At 40.1% G+C, this 24649-nt stretch overlaps 1 protein-coding gene across 3 annotated transcripts in view; it reads left to right on the forward strand.

Moving 5' to 3' along the window:
• The window catches only part of LOC124153612 (lateral signaling target protein 2 homolog), a 106079-nt gene that overhangs the window by 70003 nt on the left and 11427 nt on the right, over positions 1–24649 (forward strand). For 2 of the 3 annotated variants that reach the window (XM_046526895.1, XM_046526897.1), the window contains exons 2-8: positions 16401–16547; positions 17132–17263; positions 17373–17701; positions 18111–18282; positions 18375–19810; positions 23727–23822; positions 24469–24576. In XM_046526895.1, the coding sequence (XP_046382851.1) occupies positions 16401–16547; positions 17132–17263; positions 17373–17701; positions 18111–18282; positions 18375–19810; positions 23727–23822; positions 24469–24576 (2420 nt within the window). The remainder of the gene's footprint in view (positions 1–16400; positions 16548–17131; positions 17264–17372; positions 17702–18110; positions 18283–18374; positions 19811–23726; positions 23823–24468; positions 24577–24649) is intronic. The other variant, XM_046526896.1, reaches the window with a different exon arrangement.

Here is a 24649-nt window from a genome sequence, read left to right on the forward strand (position 1 = left end):
CCAGAACCCTGGAGTAGCGTAGCCTTCGGCAGCGAGCGAGGTCTCTTCCCGCGAGGTCCATGGATGCAAGGGTTTATATACTCTTATTCCTAGATAAGGGAGGGGGGAGATCAGTATACGTTTCTGAGGCAGGGGAAGGAGAGTGGGAGAGCTTCTCCCAAAATGGGCCTTTTAAGTTGTTCCTGAGGGTTCCAGCTGCCACAATCCCTTTAAGCTGCACTCGTCTATCCCCCTCTAAAAGCAGTGAAAATATCTATGACCCTTTTTAAAACAGGATGCGTCTATTACCCCTTTAAAAGTAATGAGGGTATCTAGAACCCTTTTAATAGTTTCTGTCTTGACAGGCAAATGATCCGTCCAGGCATGCACGTGGTCGGCCGTCGCGACGAACCCTTTTAAAGAAGTGAGAGTGATACATTTAACTGTCACTCTTCCCAGAACAGCTGAGGGTGGCCCTTAGTGTTTTCGTCTAGGCATGCACGTGCTGCAATTCATTACACCTCCCCTCATACCGAGAGAAAGCAACAAATACCTAGTTGCTTTCTCGACATCTTAAGCTTAACGCTTAGAGACAGCGCCTCTCGACCCTGGGCGACGGCCTGGTCCTGGAGAAGACATTATTTCATTTAAACAAACCCCCTCTTCACATTGGTCCTTATTATCTGCCATGACCTCGTTGGAAGTGTGTACCTTATTAACAATTTTTGGTCTGAATATAATAGTAGTGCACGAGTCACCGTTTTCACAAGACCTAAGAAACCTTGGGAAATAGACCTTACAACATTTACAGCAATAGCAACAGAAAATTAATACAATTACAATTAATCCAATAATTGACATAAATGAGAGATTATATACTCTCTCGGTCTGTCTTTGCTTCCATTCTTCTTCAGACAATAAGTTCTCTACCTCTTGCACCTTATGACTTGCGTATTTTAAGTCCTCTATATTATTCACAATATGATTCAGGTGAGTATCAATTTTCATAGAATTCACCGTTTCTACAACGTTCCCATCGAGACAACAGTCATATGACAAACTCAACGGCGGAATCACATCCTTGTTGCTATAGTTAGAGTTGAACACAAACTGTGATTGGATTAAAACTTTCGGTCCGTAGCCTTTACACTTCTTAAACAACCTTAGCTTTCCAGTTCCGTTAATAAGTACGTCCACTGGGTCTTGTTTCTCACACAAAATGGTAATTGATTCTGGTCTCCCGGACACATATAACCATTCATTATTGTCCAATTGAGTCCAAAGTGTTTGGTTAAGTATGGCTACTCTTACAGAACAATCAGATGGAATTTTTCTAATTGGCTGAAGCATCTTGGCTTCGCATTCTTCATGCAAGTGCGTAGACAGAATAGGATACACTTGTTTACATACCCTCCAATACATATTAATTTTCTTACATTTAGATAAATCACTCTCAGTAAGCTTAGAATAATATCTTTTTGCAATATCCATAAAAATGTATGGTTTCTCTGGTTGAATATATAAAAATTTAAAAGCATTCAATTCAGTTCTTATAGGAAATGGAAACACTTGATAAACATTAAATTTTATGTGATCCGTTAGTGGTACCTTAATCACATACACAAGAGCATTGTGGTTAATAAACACATCAAATTCAATAACATTTAATAAGGCACTACTGTATGCCACACTCATAGGGAATGGAAGGGATAAGTCATTAGGTATCTCATCCCTGCTCCTTTTCATCATCTCAATTATTTGTACCGGAGTAATTACGTGTGGTTGCAATATGCCCTGTTGAGCATTCACTATAGCGCTGACTATCAAATCGTAATCCTGTTCGATTTCATGAATGATGCGGTTCAGTTGCATCATGTGTTTTTCAAGAATTAAGGTGACTGACAATAGACGGATTTTGCCCTTTAACTCTCCGTCCTTTTGATCTAAGTGATCCTCTACAAGTTTAAAGTTTCTTAACAGCGCGTCTTCGTTCTCTTGTACCTCCCTAATGGTTGAGTTTACCGTCCTTAATGTGGCTTTCACTACGGTCATTTGTTCCCTGGTTAGTTTTAATATACCAGTCTGTTCAGTTTCCAATCTATTAATCTTTTCAGTGTAATATTTTGCATCTGCCTCGTCCATCGTTCCGAACAAAACCTTGCTTAATTCCCCTATAAAATTAAGAGCACCTCTTTTCATTCTCAGAGGGCTTTCTTGATTACGTGCTAATTGATAAAGTAATTGTTTTTTATTACTAATGTCCTTAATCTTAATTGGTACATAATGCAACATCTGGGTGCAATCTGTGACATTAGTCCACGTATTATTAACATAAGTTTGGCAAAAACCTATCGTAAAATTAGCGTACTTAAGTAGACTTTCGTACTTAACATCTATATCTGACAAATTCACATATGTAACAACTTTCCATTCAGAGCTATATAATTGTGCCTCCCCTTTGTGTTCGTAGTACAGCCCGGGTGAGTCCTCTATTTTCTCAATTGAAAAATCAATCTCCTTGGCGCTAGCAATGCTGGTAAACAGCAGCAGGAGTCTTAGCACTACCTCCATTTTCATTCCTGCAATGGATTAATAGAATAATTTCAGCCTATTTGCATGAACCTTCATGAGTTTTCTTTTCATTTTAATAGTCACATTGACTCCATTTACGCTAATTACTTCATAAGGTCCAACCCATTGAGTTGATAACTTCCTCGACCTCCCTCTTCTAACAGATTCGTCATAGAGGAGTACTTTGTCCCCTTCTTGAAATAATTCTGCCTTACTTGTCCTATCGTAATACTCTTTTGACTTGACTTTTGATTCCAAGAGACCTTCTCTGGCCTTCTTATAGCAGGTTTGCATCCTTAATTTGAGGTCGGCCAGGTAGTCGTCGTATGTGTAACACCTGTCCTTTGGCTCCACCTGAAAGCATCCAGGTATATTCGGTTTCCTACCGAACATCACTTCATGAGGGGTGAGCTTCGTACATGTATGCGGCGTTGTATTAAAGACAAATACCGCGAATTTGACCCATTCATCCCAATTGGATTGATCACTAGCGATGTAGTGACGGAGGTATTCGGTAAGCGTTCTGTGGCTCCTTTCCAGAGCGCCATTGCTCTGCGGGTGAAAAGCTGTCGTTTGTATCTTTCTTATTTTCAAAATTTTGCACGTTTCTTTAAATACTTCGCTAAGGAAATTTGCTCCCTGATCAGTTAGTACGGTTAATGGCGTACCATACACGAGGACGATTTTTTCTACAAAAGCTTTTGCAATTGACGTGGCGTCCTGCCTTTCCAACGGAATAGCCAACGTGAACTTTGAGAGTTCATCCTGGAAGGTGAGAAGATATTTAAATCCGCGCTGCGTTACAGGTAGCGGGCCCACGATGTCCAAACTGCATTTCTCGAAGACAAACTCGGGTGTTGAAGTTATTTGCATCGGCATTTTGGTCTTCCTTCTCGTGATTTTATTCTTCTGGCATGCCACGCACCTGCGGATATATTCTTCCACATCTTCCTTCATTCCCGGCCATGAGAAGAATAACTTCATCCTCTCATACGTCCTCTTCATGCCTTGGTGGCCTCCCACCGGCGAATCATGGAATTCCTTCAATATTCTCTTCTTTCTCTCTTCCGAAATCCCGTCCTCTTCTTTTCTTCCTTCTTCCCCCTCGGGCAACTGCATAGGTCCTTCAGATTCCTCCCTTGACTTCTCCCCTTCATCCTCCGTGACGTCATCTTCACTCGTGCTGTCTCCCTCCTCCCTTTCATCGAGGAGCGACATCTGGTGCACTCTGCTGAGGGCGTCGGCGTTGGAGTTTAATTTTCCTTTCTTGTACACCACTTTGTACTCGTACTCTTCCAACTTGAGTCGCCAACGCATCAATCTTGACGTAGGGTCTCGGATGTTAAAAATCCAAGTGAGGGGCTTGTGGTCTGTTACAATCGTGAATTTCCGACCGTAGAGGTAAGGTCGAAAATATTTTGTCCCCCATATTATAGCCAACAACTCCTTCTCTATTGTCGAATAGTTCTTCTCTGCCTTATTGAGGGATCTGCTTGCATAAGCCACAGGCAAATCCTTCCCAATTTCACCTTGCGACAATACGCAACCCAATGCTTCATTACTTGCATCGGTCGTCAGGATGAATTCTTTTGAGAAATCTGGATATTTGAGGATTGGCTCCGTGGTCAGAAGAAATTTCAATTTTTCAAAACTCGCCTGTTGATTACGGCCCCATTCAAATTTAACATTTTTCTTGAGCAGCTCATGTAGTGGCTTCGCTATCTTACTGAATTCGGGGATAAATCTGCGGTAATATCCCGCTAATCCAAGAAATCCCTTCAATTGCTTAGTGGTTTTAGGCAATGGGAATTCTTTTACCTTCCTGACCTTTTCTGGGTCAGGTTTGACCCCATCTTCTGATATTACATGCCCCAGATAATTCACCTCTTTTCTCAGGAACTCACACTTATCCGGGTGTAATTTCAAGTTATTTTCTCTCAATCTATCTAAAATCTCCTTGAGCTTTTCGTTGTGATTCTGCAACGAATTTCCATGAATCACTATATCATCTAAATAGATGAAACATTTGATGCCCTGTAGCCCTGATAAAACAGTATTCATCAAGCGCTGGAATGTCGGCGGCGCCCCTTTTAAACCGAACGGGGTTCGAACGAATTCGAAGTGCCCGTAAGGACAGCTGAAGGCAGTCTTCTCCCTGTCTTCTCTTTTCAAGGGGATTTGATGGAATCCGCTTGCCAAATCTAGCGTGGAAAAGTAGCGTGCCTTTCCCAGCTGGTCAATAATCTCATTAATGTTCGGAAGCGGATACGCATCCCCCACCGAGACGTCATTCAGCTTTCTGTAGTCCACGACAATCCTCCACTTTTTCTCTCCGGAGGCATCCAATTTCTTTGGGACGACTAAAATGGGCGAATTCCACGCGCTTTTGCTCGGGACGATAATTCCATCTTGAAGCATTTTCTTCACTTGCTTGTCAACTTCCTCCTTATGTGCCTCAGGTAATCTGTATGGCTTCACGTTGATTGGTTTGGCGGGATCAATCAGAGGAGTCGGTATTGCATGCTCTATAGCGTTGGTGCACGAAAGGGTATCACCTGGCAGGTAAAATACGTCTTGGTATTTTTCCAATATATTAATGAGCTCATTCTTTTCTTCCTTATTTAAATGTCCAATCCTCAAGGAATCCATCAAGAGTTGCTCCCTTTCCAATTCTGAGCCAGCTTGATATCCTTCGAGTGCGTTTACCTCTCTAGGATTAATTTTCTCATTGTCAACCCTTGAACTAAAGGTATTACTCTCACAATTAATTTCATCACCATTAATTGGCATCAATTTCACGCTTGGCACTTCTATCTGTAGGTCCTCCTCATTCGAATTTACGAGGCTCGTGATGCACTCGTTTGCTACACTGACGGTAAGTGATGCCGCCATGTGTACCCCTGGATAAATCTCCCTCTTTTCTACTATGCCCTCGCCGTCTTTCTCTGAATGATACTTGACTATCACTTCACTTCTAGCGGGTAGTGTTATGTGGGTCATTCTTCTTGCTGGCGGGCAAATTTTCTCATCTGGTCGGGAGTCAAACTTGACGATTACGTCTTGCACGGTTATCATCCTTTTCTCATAATCAATTTTTGCCTGCATTTCGCACCAAAAGTCCTTACCCAAGATCCCATCATGCTTAAGGGTAAGATTATCATCTGCGATTTGAAATTTATGGGAAGTCTCTCGGTCCTCCGTCATTAGGGTGAGACTCACGGAACCTAGAGTGCTCACTACCTCCCCCGTCACTCCCATAACTTTCATCTTTTCCTTCGGGAAGTAATCTGTTCCTCTTTTCAATAACGATGCCTTTACTATGCTGACATCTGCTCCCGAATCCACAAGAAAGGCAAGGCATTCCCCCTCACATTCCCTGACGAAAAACGACACCGTGTCAACGGCGTCTGCCTGAAGGGCGTTCACCCTCTTCACTGAGGCAACATTTTTACCCTGCCCGTTTTCCCATTTTTTCTTCCACCCCCTAGATCCCTCGTTTCGACTCTTGGGGCGATTATCTGGGTCACTCTTGAGCATTGGGCAGTCCCTCTTCAAGTGGCCTGGGCGATTGCAACTGAAACATCGCATTTCGTTCAACGCCCTCACACCCCTTGGTTCATCTACGCTTTTCTTCAAATAGCACTTGGACAAGGTGTGGCCTACCTTATTGCAGTTTTCGCACCTAATTTTCGGGCCTGTGATTAACCCTTTGCTGCCCCTTTCTTTCTGCGATAATATTGCACTTTCCTCTTCCAGCGCAATTTCAATAGCAGTTGAGAGAAGAATTTTCTCTCCGCGGCTTCTGACAATGGTTTGTATCCTATCATTACTCAGCCCCTGTATAAAACACGCCTTAGCCAAATGATTGACGAGAGCAATTGCTCCATTTATTTCTTCATTTGTCAAATCCCTCCTAGCCGCGTCTCTCAATTCAGTTTGCATCGTGTCGATGCGACTTCCCCACGAAGCTATTGACTCAGCTACGCCCTGTTTCGAGTTAAACATTTTACATGCGTAGTAGTCTAATGTTCTTTTAGTGGAGTAATTTTCCTCCAAAACACTTTTCACTCTATCCCAAGTGTCTGTTAGATCCCTTACGATCAATTTCGACCTGGCCTCGCCAGTTACTTTAGCCTTTACAAATTTTAACAGTTTTTCGTGGTTATCGGGATGGACGAGTTCAAATGCCACATCGACATTATCTATAAATTCCCGTAACTTCCTTTTATCCCCATCGAAAGGCTGGGAAATCAATTTAATTGCCTCCATAATTCCGCAGTATTCACTTGAACCTGCTCTATTGCTACTCTCGGCCATTTTCTTGGATTTGAGATACACAACGACAAAATAACTAGGGTGAGGAGAAAGGAATGAGTGTGACTCACCAGTAGTCTATGGGTCAGCGATCCTGCGACAGCTGTTCTCACAGCTGATTCCCCTCTGCGGCGTCTGCGGCGCTCCTCCTCCTCGAATCCTCTTGTCGTCTCTGGCTCCTGCCTCTCTCTCTGCGGCGATCCGGCCTCCCTGGCGGTGCGGCGTCTAGGCAGTCCTTTCTCGTCGGCGGCAGCGTCTCAGCTCCCCGGCGAATCTCGGCTCCTCTCAGTGACGGCAGCGGGCCTGCTCTCCGTCGTATCTCGGCGACCCACGGCAGCAGCAGCGTCTCTGCTCCCCGTGCAACCTCTGGCGTCTCACGGCGACGTCAGCTCTCCTCCGCTCGCTTTTTCTATTCGAATCTACGTCAGTCTTCTGAACGCAGAATCTACCTAGCAATCACTGTACCACACCCAAGCACCTGACACCAATAACGTTTCTATGTTATGTCCCGACTCTTCGGTGCACACAACTGAAACGTAGAGTTCGATCCGAGTGGCTAGATCGACTCTCTGAGAGGGTTGCTGGTACTTAAGAATTGAAATTCAGAGTGATGCTAGTGGGAAAGAGACATTTATTTCAGAAAATCTTACAGACTCCAGAACCCTGGAGTAGCGTAGCCTTCGGCAGCGAGCGAGGTCTCTTCCCGCGAGGTCCATGGATGCAAGGGTTTATATACTCTTATTCCTAGATAAGGGAGGGGGGAGATCAGTATACGTTTCTGAGGCAGGGGAAGGAGAGTGGGAGAGCTTCTCCCAAAATGGGCCTTTTAAGTTGTTCCTGAGGGTTCCAGCTGCCACAATCCCTTTAAGCTGCACTCGTCTATCCCCCTCTAAAAGCAGTGAAAATATCTATGACCCTTTTTAAAACAGGATGCGTCTATTACCCCTTTAAAAGTAATGAGGGTATCTAGAACCCTTTTAATAGTTTCTGTCTTGACAGGCAAATGATCCGTCCAGGCATGCACGTGGTCGGCCGTCGCGACGAACCCTTTTAAAGAAGTGAGAGTGATACATTTAACTGTCACTCTTCCCAGAACAGCTGAGGGTGGCCCTTAGTGTTTTCGTCTAGGCATGCACGTGCTGCAATTCATTACAGTCCGGTTGCGACGAAAGCTAGTTCTGCGCGCAGATATGCGTGAAATTCGTTATTAGTTTTACGTAATTAGTATAGATTTATGGTATGATCATGTTAGCATAGAAATAACCTCAGAGTAAAAGTATACAAGAGCGCTCTCAAGCTGGCTGCCTCCTGCTGGTCTCTGATTTTTTTCCTCCTTGTTCTTCTTGATCTTCCCCAAATACTTGTCTTGGTTTTCCTCGGAGTAATTTTCCCTCAGTTTTTGCTTCCATGATATTTCTTACGTAATTGTTATGTCCTCTGACATTGCCTTTCCTCCGAGTTAATCTTTGGTGTTTAGTGCATGAGGACTGCATAGAGGGAGAGGCACCAGTCAGTCCCGTTGAAGCTTGAGTTTAGTTGCTACTTAGGGCCAACAACCGTGGAGGCCATATCTTGAGACATGATCGTCTGATGAAACAATCGTCGAGGGACAAGTAGATGGCCACAAAGGAAAAGGAAGACCTCGAATGAAATTTATGAAACAGGTAAAGGAAGATGTAAAAAGAGAAGAAGTACGTAGGTGTGGAAAGATTAGCTGATAGTATTTAGTAGAGAGCTGCGTCAAACCAGTCTTAGTATTGTTGACCTGTGATGATGAGGAGGAAGTTATGGATTGGGAAGTAGTGAATTATTTCCTTAAATTTATTGATCACGCTTATTTCTCCGTGAAATTCGGATCGCTCTCCCAGTCAGCGCCGCGAGTGGCGACTATCGTGAACACATTTTAATGTGCAATGGGTCTTGACGCTACCAATCCTCTTTTGTAATATACATCGTATAGTGGTTCTTAATTCCCTTTTTCACCTATTATTGGTAAACCAGCTCGTTTCTTATCTTTTCTGACCATTTGGTGTCCGTCCGTTTCCCATTCTATCAGAATACTAGTTCTGATGGGATAGAAAACTGATTCTTCGAGTTTTGTATGTACCCAATATTTCGGTCCATTTGAGCGGAGGATTATTCTTAATCCCGTAATCATATCTTATTCAGACCGCAAATACGCAGAGCTATCTCTCTTCAGATCATGATGCTTTGTGAAGATAACAAAGTGGCATCTTCATTTGATTGTCGTATTGCATCCCAAAATGTTCATTAATCACCTCTTCAAATTTTACTATGATTTCATTTTTCTCCTCTGCATCTTCCAATCAATTATCACATTAACCTTTTATTAATGTAGAAATACAAAGGCATTATTTATTAATTTTAATACGAAGTGCTCCATGTCGAATCAGCTTCTATTAAGACTTATTGAATGAATTACTTAAACTTGGTTTTATTCATTCGAAATTTCCAGCAATTTCCACTAAGTAGGTACCACTGGAAACCACCAACTCTTTGGAGACTTTTTTCGATAATTTTTTTCACAGTTAGGTGTTTAAAAGTTTAAAAACAATTTATGATCCGCCCACTCCATGGAAATGCCGTTCAATAACTTATTTTCAGGAAATTCTTGAAACTTAAATTAATTATTCTTATTTTGTAGCTATATTTTTATTTTTTACATTCAATTACTTTTTAAAGTGCTTCGTTTCTGGCTGAATCCAGTGAATCACAGTCCCTCACCTCCAATTAGCAGAAGATATTCTGTCCGCTTACTAAAACCTCTCAAGCTTTGTTTGCGAATTCAGTGTTTATCTGAGGATGGATCCGAGATACCCACGTACTCCACTTTCGCAATAACTGAGGTCCCTTTAGCGCTTTGCTCCGTCTTATGTAAGTCGTATCGTACCCCTCGCTTCCACTGAACTTGTCAACACGTCGTGTGCGTGTTGATTTTGACTTCCATGTACAGTGGCGTTCCTAAAGAGGGCACAGCCTCGCTTAATATTTGCATAGTTGGAAGCCCTGCGAGGCTGCGGTGCGGCGGCACGAGTTCATTTTTCTTTGCCGCCTCACCGACTCGCTTCTTAGGACTTCTTTGTCGAGTGCCAATCCCCCCAGACCTCTACCCCCACACCCCTGCCCTTAGTACCCACCCTCGAATCTCATTTCTTATCCGCTTGCAGTGTTCTCGGCCCGAACGTTCTATTTATAATATTCGTCCATCTCCATGCACAAAATGAACCTCGAGCAGTTATTTGGTCATTTTTTTCTGCTCGTCTCTTTATCGTCGCTGACTCAATTTTCATTCATTCCTCATTATTGGCGTTCCGTCTCCGTCGGAAGAGAAAACTTAAGTGGTGGATTTCTTTTGGTGGAACTCAACAGCAAACATATTATTATCATAATTTGCAATGTTATTATTTCATATTCATAATCATATTGCGTAATTATTATGAAAATTTCATTCGTAACACGATTTACATTCCTTAATTTACATTTCTGTTACCTTTCGGTATCAGTGAGCGCGATTTTTAGACACAGTCCAGGAAATTAGAATGGTTCATAATTATAATAGAAATTGAATGGAACAACTATAATAGACAAGAAAGTGCCCCTTTCATTTCGTCTGAAAATTAAAATGCCTTTTTAAATTGAGATAAGCTAAATTACCACTTCTAGAATTGCTTTTCTAATACTTGTTCTATTATTTTTACGTTTGATATTATCTGCTTTTGACCCATAAAATTTGGTAAAATGTGGTGAAACTTAGTAAAATCCTTAAAACCCCAAAGCTTGTGGACTAATTCTTGTTGTTGGATTACTTACAGCTCCACTAATGTTCTTTTCAAATATTCCGAGTCTCCATCCCTCATATTTCCCGATGGCACATGTAGCCCAACTCTCTATCACTAATAAAACATTGATATTTTTCGTATTAAGTAACATTTTTTTCAGCTCATATGTCTCGTTCAGTTTTCGATCCCCACTTAATAACATCAGCTTTTCGTAGTTCTATGTTTTGTTTCTGAGTTTCGTAGCTCCTATATGCAAGAATGCTAACCCTAGTCTGTAAGATTCATCTTGCCTACGATTTAAATTTTCTACTAAATAAACTCCTCGTAGCTGTGAATATTTCTTTTTCTACCGCTGCTTTCGTCTTCTCTTCGCTTGTTCACTTTAATGTAAGCCGGTCGTTATATTCTTCGGAACGAAAGAAGCCTTTATAACCTCGTTCCCTCCGAAGCCACTCCGGGGTGGGTCCACCGCAAGTGTCTTGACACGCTTGCTCATCCTTCCCGCCCCTGACTCTCTTCCCATTTCTCTCCCATTTAATGGCTTGGAAAAATAGGCCAAGCCTCTGTGGCGGCATGCGCGCCTTCCCATCCTCGCGACGTTTAGTAGTCGTCTTACGCAGGAACTTTGCGTTTTAACTGCCCCGCGCTTGGCCTCGCTCTAGGAAAACCTAACGCAGTGGTGAAGTCATGTTTTTGTTCCTCAAATCCAGAGGTTATGTGCCGCAATTTGAGCCATCAAAATTTAAGAAATATATATCCAATAATTTATATTTATAAATAATTTCATTTCAATCAGTCATTAATCGGAGTAAGTGTTAACGAGAACTTACTTCATCTAACTACGAATGAAACGCCATTCTTTAATTTTCAAGAAACCATTGAGATCCAGGTTGGATCTCATTAGACCAAATCTCCATTCTTATGCATAATTAGCAGGGTAAACAGACTTTAAATTTTGGTGGTAATAAAATCAGAATGTTGTGTGAGGGTCAACTTGTTAATTTAAGAGATTATATGGGTAGAAAAAAGGATAGAAGGTGCGATTGTCAAGGTATTAAGTCCAATGTCGTACTAACAATTATTTTTGAAATTTATCAGTTCATCTACTAAAGGGAATTCAAATGGGAATTAATACCTCCGAAATCGGTTTTCGGTTGGCTAAGCAACCATCAACGCGGAGGAAAATGTCTTAACCTGCCCTAGAACTTATTGTCAGAAAGAATTGTCTTAATAGCTTAAACAGCTGATTTGAACCGGGACTTTAACCTCCGAACAAAATATACATTAAGCGATATTTCAACAAGGTGTTGAAGTATCGCTCAATTGATGCCTTGCTGTTTCGTCTTTGCCGTATTTCCTTGTAGTCCTAGCTGTCTTCCACTCACCCTTGTGCTGGATCGATTGGTCGTTTGTAGGTGTCAATGTTTATACCTGTCATACTCGAGCCTTCACCAAAGGTCTCCTTCCTAGTATCCTCTTGTTATCCGGGTACATTGGGTTTCCTGTGTTCTCAGAAACGAACATAATTTCCTCGTGTTGCAGTCAACGGGGCAATAATGCGTGTTGCAGCGCCTACGTCTCGTGGTACACGAATCAATTACGTTTCCATCACGTGTATAAGTTTCAATGTTAACCCCGGTAATTGCTCCCATAAATTATATAACCTCGCCGCTTTGGTTATAGCGCTGAGTGCACCATACTTGATGGGAGTCATGAAATCTCCATCACATTCTGAAATTAATCAGTATAACGTTATGCGTTATATTTCCTCGGTTTTGAAGTGGTTTATTCAATAATTTCAGAACATTAGTTGCTTCTAGCCGGAATTATTGTTTTTCTATGACTAATATACTGGAGTTATGGTTTCATTACCATAATTAGAGCGTAAGCGATTCTCTCTCTCGAAAGACTAAGGAAGTGAAAGTGAAAATCCAGTGTTGCGTCACAAATGAGGAATGGCTTGCCTTTTACGTAGTTTCTGGCTTCCCGAGTTCTCGTTCCGCTGGTTTAGGGTCTGTTTTATTCAGAGTAAAACCCCATTTTTGCTGCACGTGTTTGTTCATGGTATTTATAACATGTGTTTTTTTCCCTTAAATTGCCCACCTGATCAGAGTTAAACTCATTCCTTTGTGCATGTTTTCCAAATGATTTTACTTGACGCGTCACTTGCCATTAAGCCCGTGAACATAAGAAAATGTTGGTGGACTGTGGTCATATGGAGGTGGGGGTTCCCATTTGGGGGGCTCTTTTGGTGGAGGTACACTCAGAAGAATATCTCCCGAACATTTCGGGGAGGTTTGAACCCTCATTAACCCCTTCTCGTTCTCGATACGGCCTAGTTTTCCATCTCCAATTTATGTATGGCGACAATCCAGTGATGTATAACCGGAGAGGCGACTGCCTCCTCGCCTCTCATAATGGGCTCGTTTACTCAGACTCGATATCGCAGTTCATATAAGTACTCGGCAGATGGACGAAGAAAATATTTTACGACGCAAAAAATATCTTTCTCTTTTATTCCACTCCCTCGGACGTTTAAAGTTAGAAAATATAAGTTTCCGCCCGCTTAATGTAAGTTGGTGACGTCATTATAGTTCCGGTTCGTTAACTAGATCAGAGAGAGAACCGCTTGTTGAGGGAAGCAATCACTCATGACAGTATACACAACAAGTAACCAGGCGAGGCCGAGGAGTGTCTGAGACGTGACGCTCGGCAGGAGCGCGTTACGTCATCAACTTATCTGCGAAAGGGTTGAGGCCGCCGATTTTTCGTTGCGAATGGCTCCACTCTAAAATCTTTATTAATAGTTTTTTTCCCAAATCATTTCATCTCACCACTAATGAATTGCTGAAATTCCTTTGGGATTACACCCCATCACCTTCAAGCAACCACTAAATCATCAAAACCGCCCTTAACCCTACGCCCACACCCCCGCTCCCTTCTAATTGAATCTATTCCGTGACTTTACCCCTATTTTTACTATCCAGATACCAATTAAATGTAATACCACCAGTAGACAGCCAAATCGACCAGGAACTTGAGTTTTTAATTACAAAAAGTGATATTTCAGCAGAGCACGAATAGCTTGGGTAGGCTAGAATGAAATGTACCCGACAGATTTAAAAAAGTATTACCTGTATTATGGGTATCTTTATTTTTCCAACTCTAATAAGATCGATTACTTTTTCTTATTGGTGAATCTAGTCCCTAATAACTGAAAAATCCATGAGGTACCAGGTTGGTGTGGTAGCTAGGGCCTCGCACCCCTTGGGTTCAAATCCCGGTAGTGGTAAACGTCTGTTGCTTGCCCCCATTAGTTTAGTGTGGAGGAAATTTCAAGAGCAGGCCTCCTTCCATCAAATGGGACTGTAAGCCATGGTTTCACTGGGGCCTTTCCTTAAGGACAGGCTAATGCTAAGCTAAGCTGAGATTTCTCTTCACCCATTCATCCCTACCCTTCCCTATGGTGTAAGTGGCCAATGCTGTCGGTCGCCTCCTCTAAAGAATATACCAATTGCACATGGTGTCGATGGTTTCCATTGAAAGTGTATATTTCACCAGCTATTTTTGCTTTACTTTTGTATGTTTCGTTCCCCAGATCTGATAATTTTTCTTGAGAAGAAGAAAGAAGCCCAATTTCATTTTTGAATTATTGAATATTTCCCACAATCGACATGAAACATTGTATCAATTGCAATTGATCAACTCTTAGGGGATAATTGAATTGGTTCATTTTATCTGTGTAACTTCAGATCAGTAGTGATACCCTTAATTTTTTTCTGTGGAGAAAAGCCCTGACAAAAATAAACTCCACCATGGTGGGTACAGGAAGGGTGGCATCCTTCATGGTGGGTAGTTACCCTTGCACAACCCACGCCCTACCCACCATTAAGGGTAAGGGAAGGAGAGAAAAATCCTTCGTGTACCCTTCCTTGGAACTCCTTCCCTTACCATCCGTGTACCCTTCCTCTACCCACCATTAAGGGTAAGGGAAGGAGAGAAAAATCCTTTGTGTACCCTTCCTTGGAACTCCTTCCCTTACCATCCGTGTACCCTTCCTCTACCCACCATTAAGGGTAAGGGAAGGAGAGAAAAATCCTTCGTGTACCCTTCCTTGGAACTCCTTCCCTTACCATCCGTGTACCCTTCCTCTACCCACCATTAAGGGTAAGGGAAGGAGAGAAAAATCCTTCGTGTACCCTTCCTTGGAACTCCTACCCTTACCATCCGTGTACCCTTCCTCTACCCACCATTAAGGGTAAGGGAAGGAGAGAAAAATCCTTCGTGTACCCTTCCTTGGAACTCCTTCCCTTACCATCCGTGTACCCTTCCTCTACCCACCATTAAGGGTAAGGGAAGGAGAGAAAAATCCTTCGTTTACCCTTCCTTGGGACTTAGCATTTATAACTGAAGAAAACATATCCTGAAAGAGTCTCCTTAGCTACTTTCACCTGCTAAAGAGTATTGAGTTCCGTACAAGAACGTAAGCAGTCTTTGAAAGCAAAGATAGACGGGCTACACAACTAATCTTTAAAATTTCCTTAAGGAAAACAATAATATACATATTCAGCGTATCCAGGGGTGGGGTCCGGAGGGTTCGGACCCTCCGCCCCTCCGAAGTATAAAAACACAATCATTTTCCTTCATAATAGAAATCAAAATATTGAAAAATAATGAATTTAAAAAATATTTCTTTGACTATTGAAGTTTTTTCGATTATGAAAAGTGTTTGAATAAGTTGAATTCCAATACTTACTATCCTGTTTTTCAAAACTTTTCCCACCTGGTTTTGGACCCCCCCCCCCCCCCAAACGAAATTCCTGACTACGCCACTGTACACAATAGTTTCTGTAATTGTGTGAAAAAAGCTCATTTAGAAGTTCTTCCATTCACGTTTTAGGATGTAACCTATTTGTGTGGCTAACAATGAGACATCGCTAGAGTGATGTTCAGTATTAGAATGCCGATCTTATTTTCTGAAACGAAATAGGTGTGGTAGAAAAAAGTCACAGCTTTCTTCCACCTAGGCCCGGGTGCGATTCTCATCTTAAGATTTTGGAGTATAAGTTCCGTTCAGAAACTACTCATATCAAGTACCTCGATAGCCGAGGTTGTTAAATCTCTAGTTCGTGATCCTGTAATATGTAAGTCCTGGGTTCAAGACCACATGAAGGCTAATATTTTTTATGCCCTATAACTTTAGAAATCACTGTTGCAACTCATCCCCATTCGTTTAATTTAGTTTATTAGCGATTTTTTAAATTTTTATGTTAATTTATGGATTTTTAGTTTTTATTTTATCCTACCCTTCCTGTACCCTTCATTGAGGCTGGCCAAACCCTTCCCGTACCCTCCAGGAAGGAGAGGGCGTACCCACCAATGTTCTAAAATACCCTTCGTGTACCCTTGCTGAAGGGTACAGGAAGGGTACACTTATCCTTCCTGTACCCTTCATCGAGGCTGGTCAAACCCTTCCCGTACCCTCCAGGAAGGAGAGGGCGTACCCACCAATGTTCTAAAATACCCTTCGTGTACCCTTGCTGAAGGGTACAGGAAGGGTACACCTATCCTTCCTGTACCCTCAATGGAGGGTAAACCTCTCCTTAATGGAGGAGTTTATTTTTATCAGGGAGGTTAATGCTATAAATATTTATTTATAAAAGTTCAATGGTACCTTCTAGAATGTTCTATTTTTATTGAATTCTTCTAATTGAATTTTATTTTTTCTCATTACAGAAAGATGACACCTCACTGCTGGCTCAATTCTTCTTTGCTGATGAAGCACTACTTTTCGTGGCATCGGAACTGGACAGCTTCGATGGACGCAAAGATCCTGAACGTTGTACCATGCTGGTTAATCACCTAAGACTCTGTCAGGATAGGGTAAAGCTAAATCAACTTTAATGATTTATTAGACTATTTTAAATTCTTTGTCTAAATTAGTCTATTATTCTAAATTATTTACCCACAAATGATTTAATATTTGAATGCTTTTTAGCCTCTATTATGCGAAAGGCTATTAAAATATTCATCGAAAAATTAACAGTTCATTTTTTCAGTTCATGTCTTAAATAGTTTTCAACCTTAAGACAATCTAATGGTCATATAAATATCATACCATTTGAAAGAATAATTTCATCATTGACAAATTCAAGCCATTTGAAATTTCATTAGAGACTATGTATTTTAAATCAATGACTCAATTGATTTTAGTTGATGCATTGATGTGTTTTATTAAATTATCTGTCCTGTATATTCCTAGTGTTTGGTCTGATGAATTCCATGTGGGGTTAAATTTTGATTTCATGTGTTAATGGCTTTGCATGTAGTTTTGTGGCTTCACAAAACTACATGCATTCGATTGGGTGTGAAACTGAATAGCATCATCAACTTCATCATTAAATGGCTTTTGCTTGCCATTTTTTATCCAATCTCATTGCAATGTATTGTATGTTTTGCCATTTCAGGTTCTCACCATTTGCAATCGAATAATGGATGAAATTATCCCTGGTGAAAGAGCTAATAGAGATTTTAGAGTTAAATTCCCTGATGATGTGATGCAAGAAAACCTTGCTGGCCAACTATGGTTTGGAGCTGAGGTAAAAAAGCTATATATTTCCCAGTTGTATTATCCATTACTTAAGCTTATTCATGATCCATTTGTCCAAATTTATTTCTTTTATTTCAATCGGGACTTATCTTTTTCAGTGCCTTGCTGCAGGATCTAGTATAATGAATCGTGAAATAGAAAGTTCTTCTATGAGGCCATTAGCAAAAGCTTTAACAAGATCTCTGCAAAATGTTAGAAACCAATTGAGGGAGCAGTGTTTTAGAAGCAAGGGTAGGCCACCTCCAGACCTAGCCTCAGTCATAGAAACCCCGAGTGGAGAGCATTTGTGTGAATCATTACGCATATTTGATAAACTTTTTGCTGAATTTGAACTTTGTTATGTTAGCGCAATGGTACCTGTGAAAAGTGCTTCTGAGTATGAGTTGCAGCAGGCAATTGTTGTTCTTTTTTCTGAAACATTACAAAGGTGAGTTTTAAACATTTTTAATGACTTCTATAATATTTATTTCTGAAAACAAATTTTCTGTTAATGAACTTGGTATTGAACGGTGTTATTTTTTGTTTAACTGTCTGCAACTGAAGAGTTCATTCATGTTAATCATGTGTCATTAAATTTTATACCTATATACTTTTTTAAAGAATTTTATTTCTGTCCTGTATTAGAGTAAATGATCCATCCTTCTTGCCTTCAAATGAAACAATTTGAGTCAGACCTTATTGCTAAGTAAAAGTCATGGCTATATAGCTGGTGATAGTGAACATATTAGGACACTTAGTGAGAAAATGAGTCTTTTTTGTTCAGACATTGACTCATGCATTTCATGTGATCATACAATTAGTTTCTAATTTTCAATCTTTTCCTATTGAAATTCAAGGGCTCTGAAAATGAGACTTCTGACTCAGGAAATGGTTGATGATTATGATCCAGCACTTATGTTTACAATACCCAGGCTTGCAATTGTTAGTGGCCTCCTTATCTTTCCTGATGGTCCTCTCTGCATTGACCGTCCTTTTGGAGAAATGTCCGAAATGTTTAGGCCGTTCAGGGTGAGATACCTATTGTGCCGGAATGAAATTATTTTCAATTTTTTTTTCCCCTCCAAACAACTTGTTTTCCAATTAAAAATTTACTCTTTCAGAACTTGCTGCATCAAATCCGGGAACTGTTGTGGACTCTGAACAAAAGGGAGCTGTATACGCTGGAGAAACTCCTTTGCCATTCGGAGGAGCCTGCTGATTATCTTAGTCATCCCTCTGGTGGTCTGAATGGAAATGGTGCCTTGGATCCATACCCTGATATGGATGATTTCATCACGCAGTTCTACAATGACTACCCCAACTGCAAGCAGTTCATATCCGATTTCTACTCATCTTCTGGCATAATGCCTGCGGAGGGAAGAGAAGCAGGGGAAGATGAGGAAGACACCGTAACAGATGCAACCGAGGCATGGGCCAATGAGGAGGGAACGGGTGACTGGGATTCTCCCATCTTGAACATGAGAGAATCGGATGAGGAAGAGGATAATGATGATAGTGATGTGAATGAGGACTCAACACCAAGGGAAGGTTTCAGTCGCCGCAAGGGTAGCGACAATTCAACTTCACAGACAGTCAATATTCCGACATCAGCGAAATCCCATTCATCATCTTCCTCCAATTCCTCCGTCAAAGTGGTCACCGGTTACAGAATGGCCAATCAGGTGTCAATGAATGCTCTGGTGGCAGCATCTTCCAATTACAGCCTCGTTAATGCCCCCGAATCTCTACCAGAATCCGATGCACAGGAGGAGATGGTGGCGCGTCATGCCATGCATGCCGTTCAAGCCAGTCTTTCAAACCTCCTACTCTCCAACAATTGCTCACGGGAGTCCTCCTCTTCATCGGAAACTCATTCACCTTCTCCGTCACTCTCAGGATCTGAAGCCCCTGTGATAGCTCACGGTGACGGGCAACTCCCTCACTCACCCCCAGACTCAGGGGTGGCCGCAAGCGATTCGGCCAGCCTTTCGGATCGTTCTCCGGATGGCCAGTCTGCGACCCAGGAAGAGAACATTGCAGGGGATTGTGTGCCCTCATCATCCGTGCGCCAGCTGGACGAGAATCCTGTCTGGTCCCTTCCCATCATTCCATGCTCGTGTGATTCAACTCTCCTGACCTCTAGTGCCCAAGAGGTCTCACCAAGAACGTCAGAAAATTCTAGTGCTCCCAACGAATTGATCAGCAGGCCAAGTGGTGAAGTTATGCGGGGTGAAGTGAGGGAAGACGACTGTAAAAAAGGAAAGAAAAGGATAGGATTGGTTAGTGTCACAGGTGTGGATGATGACGTGGAGTGGGTTGGTGGTCAAGTGTTGGGGGAGGGTCAGTGTTCTGTGTGTAGTGGAAGCAGCGAGTCGGCCGCCCAGTCCAACAGGTCACGCCCATCAGCCGAAATGACGTGGAGTCGAGCTGCGGCATCTCTGAGGAAAAAATCTCTCAATGGACGCAAGTCACGTGGGGTCAAAGGAAGTTCCAGAATTCCTGAAAAGTCAGAATCGCCCATGATTTCTTCTATGGGAAACTCTGGAAATGTTGTGAGGTAAGCTTTTTTCAGGTTTCTCTAACTTCTATTTAATGAGGGCATATTACTCACTCTTGTCTGGTGGTATTCTTTATTTCATTGTGATCCATTAATCATTTAAAACTTATAGTTTCATCGTTTGGTTTTTAAGGTACGTAGAGTTGACCTTTGTCAACATTAACTTTTGCCACAAAAATTATATTTGACATAATACTGAGGTAAAATATTCTAATTTTCAGTGATAAAATATTAAAATTTGTAATGCTGTGAAATGTTAATAAGGGTCTTCTTCTTATGTTTTGAAAATTTTAGGATGCTCTTATAAGTTTTAAACTTCAATTAGTCATTAAAAATTCAAGCTGTCAAGCAGTAGTGATGCCTCCTCTTAATGTCCTGAGATAAGGTTTCTGATGTTGTGTCATAAATAAATCTTAGATTTTCTCACAATTTGATTCATTTACCCGATGATGCTATGTTGGGTCATTATTGTTGTGCTTATCATATTTCAGTTTTAGCATTTGATCATCTTCTTTTTATTCATTTGTAATGTGTATGTATGTATCTGGAAATTTAATTTTTGTGCTATTTCTAAGGTAATTTGATACTGAGAGAAATAAGTTTTTCCATTCAATTATTTATTTTCATATGATTTGCTGGTGTTTTTTTTTGCTGAAAAAGTTGTGTCTGAGATTTAAAATGTCCCTGAAAGGGATATATGTGTCACGTTGCAATGGGGAATGCCATTTTATGATAGAATTGCAATGGGGCATATCATTTTATTATAGAATTTCAATTGGGCATGCCATATTATCTTTAAGGAAATCTATGAAATCATTAGTGTTCAAGCTCATTTTAATTTGTACTGTATCCCTTTCAAAAGATATCCTTCCTCCTGAAACAATATCTTAAATTGTGCGTGTTTCAATGTTCAGATGCTTCTATTGACATTGAAGTTCTCTATGCAATAATTCGGGTTATCTTGGTTCTTTTCCCTCCTCTTCCTCAAAGCTTTTCCAGAGCTACCTGGAAATGATCCCTGTAACATATTTAGGCACCTTCTTTCTATCAGTTGGAGATATATATTTATAATGACTCTTAATTAGTTTTTTGTGAGTCAGCTACCCAATTTATGTCTAATTTATTTGATTTAAGGTAGAGCTATTGTTTTTTCACTTTCAAATTAAATTTTAAGGCCTAAAAGTAATACCAAACAGATGTCAAATTAATCCCATTGCAGTCTTAAATAAATAGTCTTATTTTGCAAAAGCAGCATTTAAGATGATATTTCATTGTATGAAAGAAAATTTTTATCCTACTCAAGTATTCATGAAGTCAAATTTTTCATCATTGTCATATCTTGTTTGTCTGTGTGATTTTTAAAATGGAATTATTTACACTTTGAAAAGGAATAGGTAATTTCTGCCCCTTTGAAAATCACTAATTATGTACCTACAATTGTCAGTTTCCATTCTTCATGTTTTATGATGCTGTCCTAGCCAATATTACTCAGTCAGTGCTTTCCAGCCTGTTGATTATAGAGAGTTAATTACTTTGTAGTCTGCCTAGAAAATAACTCTGTTGGCAATGAAAATCTCAAAAGGCTTTGTATTGAAACTAAATTGTGACAGTATTGCAACATTTTTACTTCCCCACTGTCCAGGCCATTAGTTGTACAGTATAAATATAGCTGTTATTTGTTTCCCAAAATTACCAAGAGGTCGGCATTAATTTCTCTGTAGGTTTACAATCACAAAAAAGTGGAGCACAGTAGATCACTTTTTTTCAAGTTAATTGAGAATTGCCATTTTGCCATTGCCTATGCCATTTTGTGAGGCAGTGACTTAATTATTGATCATTTTCACATTTATATTCATATTTCTGGGGCTGACTTTTGATTCCTTTCACTCAATGGCGATCAAGATAATGTTTTAAATTATGAGACTTGACAATTCATGAAGTAAATCAGGGTCATCTTGTCATTTTTACTGGTTCAAATCATACAATGCTATCAATGTTTCATAAGTTAGGTCATCCGTCATCCCCTGAAGCAGACCCATGCTGGGACACTGGGATGTATTCTGGTGTGCCCTCCTCCGTGGAAAGCTTTGGTGTCCTCCTGTTCAGAAACTGACAAATTTTACTGTCAGAATACCAACATTGAGTAGTCAACTTCATTTCAATGATATCTCATTTAATGGCATAATTAAACCGTCATGAGTACACAAAATAATTATTAAAATTAATATAATTCAATTTGCTAAGATTCGATTCAATCTCAAGAGGGTAAGGATTAAAATTTCACACACCCGGTAGGCCTCCCCCTGCAAAGTGCTGGCGCTCTTAGACTATGGCCATCCACCACCCTAAGAAGGGGTCCAGCATGGGCCTGCCCTGAAGTGAATGTTCTAAAAATGAATGATGCTGATCACATGAAAATGGGTTAAAGTCAGATGTGATTTAAATTTTATCCCCTCATTTTTACTCCATTTGGTCATCTCTCAATATCAGTATCCAATAATTGTATGAGGGGTACTCTAAGCCATAGGTGAACTGGTTATCCCACAGATTCTTGGATCCTTTTTCCAAAATATGACCCAACTTCAATTTTTATGAGAAAGGTGAACCAAGAAGCCTATCAAGATGTGCTTCACAGGGAATAAGTCACTTGTTTTCTTCAGTCATGGGGCAATAGTACTTTCATGGGAATATGTACCTGAAAACCATTCATGATGATTTCAGAGAGTATAGAAAATGGTAGGAAACAATTGACCATTTGGATGAAACCATACCGAAGGAGTTATGTAATATGCATAAACAGTGCTCTTCATAGCTACGAAATTTAATCCTGTAGACAATTCATAAATTACGACTGAAACATATGTAGCAGAATTTTACTTGGCTGATAACCTGAGTATTTTTAGTCAACAATATGTCCTTGGAAAGCACAATTCCTTTTGTAATTTTCTTGAATTTCTCTCATAATTGCTGACAATTTACATATTTTCCTTTTTCAAAAGTTCTTTCTACACATTTTTTTTACTTTCAGTTGTTGAAGTGTCTTTGCATTATTTTTACTAGAAAGTATTGCAAGCATCTGATTTCATAAAAAATATTTAGGATGAAAGAAATTATATCACATCTTAATTGTCAATATGCCTGAAATTTTGTGGTGCATGTCCTATTTAGCACCTGTTTAATTAAAATGAAATTTAAACATTCAACCCCCTCTTTTTGAGCATTGAAATTCAAATAAAACTTTCAGCTTATCTGGTCATAAACACTTCCAGGTTGTAATTACAGCTGATCAATCTGGGGATCAGGCTTTCTTTTTTGCTCAATTTTTCTCCATTTACACTGAAAACCTGTTGGCTGTGCTATTTTTCTGGAGAATTCTGTAAATATTTATATATTTTTTGTTATCCTTTAAGTGCAATATAACATTTTCGTAAGGAAATGGAATGTGATAAACCTGTTGCAACCTGTATACACCTAAAAAGTTCTTCAAAATGGAATTTTTACCTTGAATCTAAGGTAGATAAGGTAGATTTCTCATTGCTAATTTAAAGTTAATTTTTGCCATCGTGATTAAGAGGTTCCTCTTTTTGCTACCTATATTTCATGTGATAAGCAAATTTTAAGATCAATGCAATGAAGCATAATATTGAAGTAAATTAAGACACATTGATTATTCCTATTCCGTTAACTAACCATCTTTGATAGTTACATGGAGTAAAAATATAGTTTAATGAACTTGGCCTCATTTAAAGAAAATGAATATGTATGTCCTATTTATGGGTACAAGTTATAGTGAAGGTTTCAATTGCAGATTGTATATTTCCATTTATCCATGGTTCCTCCCTCCTCTTCCATGCGAGTATGTCAACCCTTGATCAAACACTTTTGTTGCTACAACTCTTTATTCATTTCTTTCCAGAAGTCTTGCAGTACCATTGCCTACTCACATTCAAGAGCTTGGTGGAAGTTATTCTTCATCTTGCTCCAGCCGCCGCAGCACTGCAAGTACTGATAGGTGAGGCAAATAAATAACTTCTCATATTCGTTAGTGTTTCAATCATTTGTAATCAGTTAAGCAAATGGAAATTATTGGTCTCAGATTCTACTGAGTGTAATATTCCTGTTCAGTAAAATAGCCAGAAATGAAAAATCAATCAATCCTGTTGACAACACGAGCAAATGTTTGTTATTTGAATTGTGAAAATTACTTTTATCTTTACATACACATACTCCATCAAAATCATGGTATGCACCTTTAATGCTTTACATTTTGACTATGCTGGGAAGTACAATTTAGATTAGAGAAATTGTGATAAGAAATCTCCGGAAGTTATCTGGTGTGGTCATGAACACCAGCAATAATGGAAATTACTATTGGTTAAGAGGAAGTTCCATTTGAAGTGAAATTCTGTGCATTCTTTGCCAGATATAGACCTCAGAATATAATGATAGCCCATAGACCTGGCAGTGGATGATACTCCTTTGAGTTGATATTTTATGCAGATGAGACGCCATAGAAGTAGTTGGTTTATTAACTCCTTACACAGATGCCCTTATATATAATGTGATGATTAATCATTATTGAGGTACTCTCCAGCATTAGTGGAAACTTAAACATGCACTTATACTGTTAGTGACAATGGTTCTTTTTCTACTTTCAGCAGTGACACCTCTTCATATAATTCTGAATGCCAAGATGATGAAGAAATCGCTCTTGCAATGCAAGCTGCAGAAATAGCTAATCGAAATGAAGCAAGAGCAAAATTCAGGTAAAGTAAATTTTGTATCAAGAAGCACTTGCTGATTCTTTGGAGTTAGATTCTCTAGATTTTCTCTCGATAG

The sequence above is a fragment of the Ischnura elegans genome, chromosome 2 (assembly GCF_921293095.1).
Source record: "Ischnura elegans chromosome 2, ioIscEleg1.1, whole genome shotgun sequence".
In the NCBI taxonomy this organism is placed as follows: Eukaryota; Metazoa; Arthropoda; class Insecta; order Odonata; family Coenagrionidae; genus Ischnura; species Ischnura elegans.